We start from the raw sequence: 9893 nt of genomic DNA, 5'->3' as shown, positions 1-9893 counted from the left end.
ATAATATATATATTAAAAAAATTCTTTACAAAAAATGCTTTATTGGGAGAATGAAAACTAAAATGCAAAAGTTTTTTTATTATAAAAATTTAATGTTCACTGAGGCAAAACAAAACCTCTTCTAAATGTGGTGTAGTATTTATAAACCCCATGATAACTTTAAGAATATAAACTAATATTAGGCTCTTGTTGAGTGTGAGTTTGAACAACATAAAATTTAATTTTTGGGATTATTCATTAACTGTCTAGATTATAATTTGAGCTTATTGCCAAATTTAATGCCATTCCCATGTTTAATCCTTACATTACCTAGACTTATCTTACAACTTTATCAGATTTATTAAAATACAAATTAAATATTGTCAAACTAGCTATGGTCAATGCTACCAAATTTAACTGCATACATCATAAAGTTCATGCTTTTTTTCTTCACTCTCTACCCTTTACATCAAACTAAATATCGAAACTGTGCCTCAGCCTTATCTTATATAAAAAAATCTGTTTGCAAAACTTGTTTGTTTGAAAAATATGGATACATCCTTCCTTCTATTTAGTTCATATTCTTAGAACCTCTTCCAAAAATCCATTTAACATGTTTAAAAAACTGTATCCCAATAAAATAGTTTCTATAATTAGTATCTTGAATTATGAAGATTCTACTTATATTAATCTACTAATTATTTTCTAAATATCTACAGTTATATAACTTTATTAATTAAAATGAAATGTTACAAAATAATTTAAAAATGCAAAGTTTACTGATTCAGATTACCGAACATTTGATTATATATATTAAATATATAAATCATAGTCTGTATATAATGTGTTTGTATACAATAACGTTCATATGTGCATAGGTTTGTGTGTATATTTTGACCAATATTTCTGATAATATGGTTAATTCACCAAGAATATTTTCTATGAGTTTGTTTTTTTATGAGTTTAAAATTTAGATATGATCAAATAGGATCTTCAAAAGATAGATGTAAAATATAGTTATATTGAATAATATTTATTCATTTTACATCTAAAATATAGTTATATTGAATAATATTTATTCATTGATAAATAATTAATCTCAAAATCCTAGGAAAAATTAAATTACTCAGGAAAAAATTTTCATTAATTTCTCTGAAAGGTATTTCCTTCAGTCATTTCTTTGTCTATCCTTTCCAGAATGTTCTTTCTTTAACTCTTTCTCCTTGGATGGTGATGACTAATCCTGAGATCAAAAGAAAGGAATGACGCCCTGAGGACCAAGACCATCATTCAAGAAAATTTAACGAGAAAAAGGACAATCCATCGACCCAAGGAAGAAAAGCTCTGTAAATTCACCACCCCAAGATCATTGAAAACTGGACACCCACTTTCCTCTATCCTTACTCTAATTCCTGTTTGTCTACTTACTCCCTTTCTTACTTAGATTTAGTTAGTTGTATATTTGTTGTAAATATATTGTATTCAGTAATTTGTAGTGTCGCGATAGTAGAGTCTATAATGACATGTTATATCAAGATTTGTATGGCTCAGGTTATATATTTGTGTATTGGGACTGAGAGGAGCTGGCATTCCAAAGAATCAATTTATTGTACATGAAATAAAGATATTAATCTCATAATGTATCTTTGTAACTCATTTTGCACATTTCATCACAATTGTTATCTCTGTTTTAAAACTATATTTTTATTTGTATTTCAAAGCTTTAAAAGACAAAAAAACAATTATTGACAAATTTATTTTCTGCTTAAGTCAGACAATAAGAGTTTAAACATAATTGGATGTATTCAAACATATTTAATTCTCGAATATAAATTTGATTTCNTATTTAAAGGCAACTCTCTTAATTGAGTAACACCATCCATCAAAAAAGCCATATGTGTAACTACAGGAGCAATAGTATCAGCTTGAAAACGTAATCTTTCATGTTTTAAAGGAGGTACTGGACAAGTCATTTGTTTCCCAGTGGATCGATTTATAGAACAATTCTAAAGTTAAAAAAAAAAACATAAACAAAATATAATTAATACTTGTTATAAAGTTATAAACAATACAAGAAAATTACTACTACACATAGTTGATTGTATTTTTATACATTTTAAACAGTTTTTACCTGAATAAAATTTATTTGTTCACCACTAGCAGTGAAAACAGCTTTTACTATCATCTTAGCATAAGCTACACTGTGCAGATTTCTTCCTACAACTGTTATATTGGTCCCTCCACTAAAAATACAAACATTTTTTAAACAATAATGTAAAATATTTACTAAGATAAATTCTTATTTATATTTATAAAAATAAAATTTTTTAACTAAAACATCACTTAATTGACAATCTATGGATCAGATAATTTCAAATATTCTTTTATGATATACATTAATAGAAAGAACTTATGCACTGGTCCTTTATTAATTAATAATTAAAAATTATATTTTTATATTACCTAATTGTGGCAACATGTGGTTTTATGTCAATAATAATTGGATCTTCTGTGTATCTATATGTCAGACCATTAAATTGCTGCCTATTGTCATCATAAAAACTCAGCTGTGATGGTTCTAATTCTGCATCATCAATAATTACTTTCACTAAGTTTTCAGACTTTATATTCGATGGACCTGATGTACATTTAATTTCATTTTCAGATACACTAAATAAGGAAAAAAATAAATAAAATTTAAAAATTATAAATATTTAGTAATTCTAATACAATTTTTATTTTTTAAAAACTCCTGTATAGTACATAGAAATAATAAATGTATAACAAATCTAATATAAAAATTTATTATTTTTACTGATTGAATATTAAACTCTTCAATCAATCAAAAGCCTTAAATTGTATTCCAGTAAAGTTTAATTCGAAAAAATAGATTTTTGACTAAAGTTTTGGATCTGCAATTGGAGATATTCTTTAGATCTGTATATTCGATTGAATATTTACACCACAAGAAGTTTTAAAGAACTTGTTATACAAATATGACTAGAAATAACTTATGGTAATTATCTATAATTAAAATGTAATGTTTAAAATTATCTATATACAACAGGAACGCCCATATATTGAAGTATGTGCTCCCTTTTTCATCAGTTGCCCTTTTCCTAATTGCTAAGGGGATCCCAAACAACAGATAATTCATGACTTCTAGCCTATTCTGCAAATTTAAAAGAAACTAATGAACAATATTTGTCCATTGATCCCATGCAAGTACGTCATATGTTAACCAAAACCTTATTCCTTGTTTTCAAAGCCAAGTTAGCTGCGAGTGTATTATAAATAAATATTCCGTTGTGGAATCAGAGTTTGAAGCTCTTTGCCTAATGTACAATGTCCTTTTTTTTACAGCTTGTGCTCCCCCTTTTTCATAGTCTGTGGGCACTACTGATATAGGCTACAGCAGTGTTCCGCAACCGGTGTGCCGCGGTACACTGATGTGCCGTCACATGGTGAAAGGTGTGACGTGAACTTTTACGTATTTTGTTAATTTCAAATTTTATTTATATATTTTTATCACAGTTGTTGTGTTTCTTATGCTTGTATTTCATTCTCTGCCGCAGTACTCATGAAATAAGATGACGTTTGCAGTGTGTAGCGTCTTTGTAATCCAAAACGAGTTGGTAGACGAACGGACAGCAATTGGTTAGAAAACGTACGTTTTATTTAAAAATTCTTAATTCATATGCATTTCGGGTTGGCTTATATTCCCAACCCCTCTTCANGTCGCGATAGTAGAGTCTATAATGACATGTTATATCAAGATTTGTATGGCTCAGGTTATATATTTGTGTATTGGGACTGAGAGGAGCTGGCATTCCAAAGAATCAATTTATTGTACATGAAATAAAGATATTAATCTCATAATGTATCTTTGTAACTCATTTTGCACATTTCATCACAATTGTTATCTCTGTTTTAAAACTATATTTTTATTTGTATTTCAAAGCTTTAAAAGACAAAAAAACAATTATTGACAAATTTATTTTCTGCTTAAGTCAGACAATAAGAGTTTAAACATAATTGGATGTATTCAAACATATTTAATTCTCGAATATAAATTTGATTTCTTAAAAATAAATTATTTTAATTTAAAAAATATAATTTTTAGTATGATTACCTTGTCCAATAACATTTCCCAAACTCAAATAATCCCTTATGACAAATATGTTTTCTGCATGTAATAAACGTACAGTTTCATCATCAACTTGATAACTTAAAGGTGAGTTTGGAGAGACAGGAGTTGATGATGATTGATTCCTTCCTCGCATATCTAGATAATCTAAAAAAATATAATAAAAATTTTAAAATTATAAAATATATTTCTTACAATTTATTATTTTCAATATCATAGGAATTTATTAATATCATTTAAGATTTCTCAATTAAAATTGAAATTAACAATTTTAAAACAGAAATTAATCTTATCTAATTATAATAACTTATTAATGGATACGTGAAATGATGGCAGACACACACTTATAATTAGTAATGTCTATCAAATAATATATGTTAAAAATTTAGTCTTGCAATTATTATATTGGTTAAACTTTAAAAAATCGAAAAACATTATTTTTGATTACACAATATTTGCATTTGTTAATTCACATTATGCATACTACAATTAATAATAAGCTGGAACTTTAAATAACAATTTATTAATAATTATTATTTAATGTCCAGGTCTTTGAAATAATTGTAATTCAATATTTCACATTAAAGTCTTTAATTTTAATATTCTATAAAATGTTGAAATAAATTTTGTATTAATTTTGTGATGCTGTATAACAATCTGAAACTTTTTAAAAAATGATATGAAAAATAATCATCATAAATGTTCAAATATATATACTGATACTCATTACAAATACAAAAATATTTTTTAAAATAAATTTTCAATCTTGATTAAAATTAAAATTGTAATAAAATGTTTTTGAAAATTATATCTTTTCGATAATAAATGCTGTTACAAATCTATTTCATCAATATATTTTATTTAATCTTGTTCATTATTAATGTGACTGCATTCTCATTTATGTATAACAATATAATATTTACATTAAATATAATAGCAATATTACAGAAACTTCTAGTATTGAAAAGTATAAATATAAATATTTATTACGGAAAATGCTTGTTTTTAAACATTTATTTTAGTTTCTTATATAAAAATAATTTTTTAAAATTATATGATAACTGATTTGTTATTCAATTACATATTTCTTTCATTGTTTTAATGACAAAACCACATTCACAACAGATTAAAAGCATAACTATATTTGATTACTAACAATGACATACAGTATATTCTTGTTATATAACTTTATTAATTAAAATGAAATGTTACAAAATAATTTAAAAATGCAAAGTTTACTGATTCAGATTACCGAACATTTGATTATATATATTAAATATATAAATCATAGTCTGTATATAATGTGTTTGTATACAATAACGTTCATATGTGCATAGGTTTGTGTGTATATTTTGACCAATATTTCTGATAATATGGTTAATTCACCAAGAATATTTTCTATGAGTTTGTTTTTTTATGAGTTTAAAATTTAGATATGATCAAATAGGATCTTCAAAAGATAGATGTAAAATATAGTTATATTGAATAATATTTATTCATTGATAAATAATTAATCTCAAAATCCTAGGAAAAATTAAATTACTCAGGAAAAAATTTTCATTAATTTCTCTGAAAGGTATTTCCTTCAGTAACTTCATACACAGAAATAATACATACACAAAAAAAAACTGCTTTGAACCTACCATTTGCTTCTTGTCGTCTTCTGCAACTACCTTGTCGAGAATCTGATTCACTTGTATATGATACTATTAAATCTGAATGCAGAGCCTTCTGAGATAATTTTCTATGAATAAGTTTAACTATTAAACCTGTTACTATTATTAAAACAACTATCACAGGTATAAGAATATATAATAATTTGTTGATATTTTCTTTTTCCATATCTACAAATTGGACATATCCAAGAAAAAATTTTTTTTGACCAGCAAATACCTGAAATATAAGATAATACATAGTTATGGATGTATCCATGAATATAGATAACTATATGTTAAAATATATAATACAAAAATATCATTCAAGTTAATGATGATAATTTTTCTAATATTAAATTGATTAGCTTGCTTAAAAATTCAAATTATTATTCTATAGCAGGAATGGACAACCCTTGACAGGCATGCCAATAACTTTTTCTGGAATACAATTCAGGGCTCACCTTAAAAAATAAATATTCAATATATTTTCTGAATTGTATATTTTAACTTAATAGCATGCAATTTAATTCAGTAGAGTTATACTAAATAAAAATGTAATAAAGAAACAAACACTATCAACTATTTTAGTAATAATATGTAAAAATAAGAAAATGAAACAAAAATCCTATTTCCGAGACATCTAGCTCTGCAACATACTGACTTACAAATTTTATTCTATTCAGCTGTTACATCATTCACCAGGCAGCCAGACATGGAGTGATTAATATACAATATATATCTTATATATTGTATATTAATATTATAATATATACAGTATTATATATTAATACTGTATATATATCTTTATTCATGTACTTTCTCAGCTAATATATATACGTAACAAGAGAAAGTATTAGAATTATGCCTGTTTTATTTAATTTTCAGGATAGAGTGATGATTAAGAAGTGAAATTGGCATGGTAGCTTGTGTACAAGGGGCATTAATGATGTTAAACTTTGGTAAAAATTTGAGGAATCACATGTCATCTTAAATGGGGTCAGTCTTAATGAAAATTTTACTTGCTATTGGCATTTACAATTTCTTAAAAAACTCATCTCTATCTTCAAAATTAAGTCCTTTACTTTTGTATAACTATTAACTAAAAAATAATAAAATATACGCATCTAGTAGATTTAGATTTTGTCCTAGGAAATTTTTATACAAAAGGGAAATGAAACCTGGAGCAACATAACATTTGTACAATAAATTAAATTTGAAGTTCTTTTCCTGATTATTTCAATTATAATTTAACTTTTTCTGTAAATATTTTTCTAGAATTAGTTAAACATTAAAAGTTTGTTTAATTTTTAGATTTCAATTATAAATGGCAGACACACACTTATAATTAGTAATGTCTATCAAATAATATATGTTAAAAATTTAGTCTTGCAATTATTATATTGGTTAAACTTTAAAAAATCGAAAAACATTATTTTTGATTACACAATATTTGCATTTGTTAATTCACATTATGCATACTACAATTAATAATAAGCTGGAACTTTAAATAACAATTTATTAATAATTATTATTTAATGTCCAGGTCTTTGAAATAATTGTAATTCAATATTTCACATTAAAGTCTTTAATTTTAATATTCTATAAAATGTTGAAATAAATTTTGTATTAATTTTGTGATGCTGTATAACAATCTGAAACTTTTTAAAAAATGATATGAAAAATAATCATCATAAATGTTCAAATATATATACTGATACTCATTACAAATACAAAAATATTTTTTAAAATAAATTTTCAATCTTGATTAAAATTAAAATTGTAATAAAATGTTTTTGAAAATTATATCTTTTCGATAATAAATGCTGTTACAAATCTATTTCATCAATATATTTTATTTAATCTTGTTCATTATTAATGTGACTGCATTCTCATTTATGTATAACAATATAATATTTACATTAAATATAATAGCAATATTACAGAAACTTCTAGTATTGAAAAGTATAAATATAAATATTTATTACGGAAAATGCTTGTTTTTAAACATTTATTTTAGTTTCTTATATAAAAATAATTTTTTAAAATTATATGATAACTGATTTGTTATTCAATTACATATTTCTTTCATTGTTTTAATGACAAAACCACATTCACAACAGATTAAAAGCATAACTATATTTGATTACTAACAATGACATACAGTATATTCTTGTTATATAACTTTATTAATTAAAATGAAATGTTACAAAATAATTTAAAAATGCAAAGTTTACTGATTCAGATTACCGAACATTTGATTATATATATTAAATATATAAATCATAGTCTGTATATAATGTGTTTGTATACAATAACGTTCATATGTGCATAGGTTTGTGTGTATATTTTGACCAATATTTCTGATAATATGGTTAATTCACCAAGAATATTTTCTATGAGTTTGTTTTTTTATGAGTTTAAAATTTAGATATGATCAAATAGGATCTTCAAAAGATAGATGTAAAATATAGTTATATTGAATAATATTTATTCATTGATAAATAATTAATCTCAAAATCCTAGGAAAAATTAAATTACTCAGGAAAAAATTTTCATTAATTTCTCTGAAAGGTATTTCCTTCAGTAACTTCATACACAGAAATAATACATACACAAAAAAAAACTGCTTTGAACCTACCATTTGCTTCTTGTCGTCTTCTGCAACTACCTTGTCGAGAATCTGATTCACTTGTATATGATACTATTAAATCTGAATGCAGAGCCTTCTGAGATAATTTTCTATGAATAAGTTTAACTATTAAACCTGTTACTATTATTAAAACAACTATCACAGGTATAAGAATATATAATAATTTGTTGATATTTTCTTTTTCCATATCTACAAATTGGACATATCCAAGAAAAAATTTTTTTTGACCAGCAAATACCTGAAATATAAGATAATACATAGTTATGGATGTATCCATGAATATAGATAACTATATGTTAAAATATATAATACAAAAATATCATTCAAGTTAATGATGATAATTTTTCTAATATTAAATTGATTAGCTTGCTTAAAAATTCAAATTATTATTCTATAGCAGGAATGGACAACCCTTGACAGGCATGCCAATAACTTTTTCTGGAATACAATTCAGGGCTCACCTTAAAAAATAAATATTCAATATATTTTCTGAATTGTATATTTTAACTTAATAGCATGCAATTTAATTCAGTAGAGTTATACTAAATAAAAATGTAATAAAGAAACAAACACTATCAACTATTTTAGTAATAATATGTAAAAATAAGAAAATGAAACAAAAATCCTATTTCCGAGACATCTAGCTCTGCAACATACTGACTTACAAATTTTATTCTATTCAGCTGTTACATCATTCACCAGGCAGCCAGACATGGAGTGATTAATATACAATATATATCTTATATATTGTATATTAATATTATAATATATACAGTATTATATATTAATACTGTATATATATCTTTATTCATGTACTTTCTCAGCTAATATATATACGTAACAAGAGAAAGTATTAGAATTATGCCTGTTTTATTTAATTTTCAGGATAGAGTGATGATTAAGAAGTGAAATTGGCATGGTAGCTTGTGTACAAGGGGCATTAATGATGTTAAACTTTGGTAAAAATTTGAGGAATCACATGTCATCTTAAATGGGGTCAGTCTTAATGAAAATTTTACTTGCTATTGGCATTTACAATTTCTTAAAAAACTCATCTCTATCTTCAAAATTAAGTCCTTTACTTTTGTATAACTATTAACTAAAAAATAATAAAATATACGCATCTAGTAGATTTAGATTTTGTCCTAGGAAATTTTTATACAAAAGGGAAATGAAACCTGGAGCAACATAACATTTGTACAATAAATTAAATTTGAAGTTCTTTTCCTGATTATTTCAATTATAATTTAACTTTTTCTGTAAATATTTTTCTAGAATTAGTTAAACATTAAAAGTTTGTTTAATTTTTAGATTTCAATTATAATAATAATAAGATTAGCAAGTATAATTTTTATTTGCTAAAATATAAGTTTAATATTGCTACTTAATGTAGAGATTATAATAATATTTTATTACATGTAATTAATTTTAATAAAATTTATTAATAATATATATATTAAAA

General features: G+C 24.2%; 2 protein-coding genes across 2 annotated transcripts in view; both read right to left on the bottom strand.

The window, feature by feature from the left end:
• Positions 1 to 9893, bottom strand: part of LOC111618069 — a 51372-nt gene that overhangs the window by 4890 nt on the left and 36589 nt on the right. The window contains exons 8-13 of the mRNA XM_023359496.1: positions 8394 to 8669; positions 5770 to 6019; positions 4185 to 4273; positions 2443 to 2648; positions 2111 to 2222; positions 1791 to 1985 (exon numbers count right to left, since the gene is read on the bottom strand). Coding sequence (XP_023215264.1) covers positions 1791 to 1985; positions 2111 to 2222; positions 2443 to 2648; positions 4185 to 4273; positions 5770 to 6019; positions 8394 to 8669 — 1128 coding nt within the window. The remainder of the gene's footprint in view (positions 1 to 1790; positions 1986 to 2110; positions 2223 to 2442; positions 2649 to 4184; positions 4274 to 5769; positions 6020 to 8393; positions 8670 to 9893) is intronic.
• Positions 3758 to 6438, bottom strand: LOC111618077. The gene is made up of 2 exons (XM_023359503.1): positions 5770 to 6438; positions 3758 to 4273 (listed from the first exon to the last, which is right to left on the bottom strand). Exons 1-2 carry the CDS (start codon positions 6056 to 6058, stop codon positions 4083 to 4085), a joined length of 480 nt encoding a protein of 159 aa, XP_023215271.1. The 5' UTR covers positions 6059 to 6438; the 3' UTR covers positions 3758 to 4082.

Source organism: Centruroides sculpturatus, unplaced genomic scaffold (assembly GCF_000671375.1).
Source record: "Centruroides sculpturatus isolate CEXI.00-Female unplaced genomic scaffold, Cexi_2.0 scaffold155, whole genome shotgun sequence".
NCBI lineage: Eukaryota > Metazoa > Arthropoda > Arachnida > Scorpiones > Buthidae > Centruroides > Centruroides sculpturatus.
Note: the sequence above shows the minus strand (reverse complement) of the source record. Positions and strands in the feature narration are given on the sequence as shown.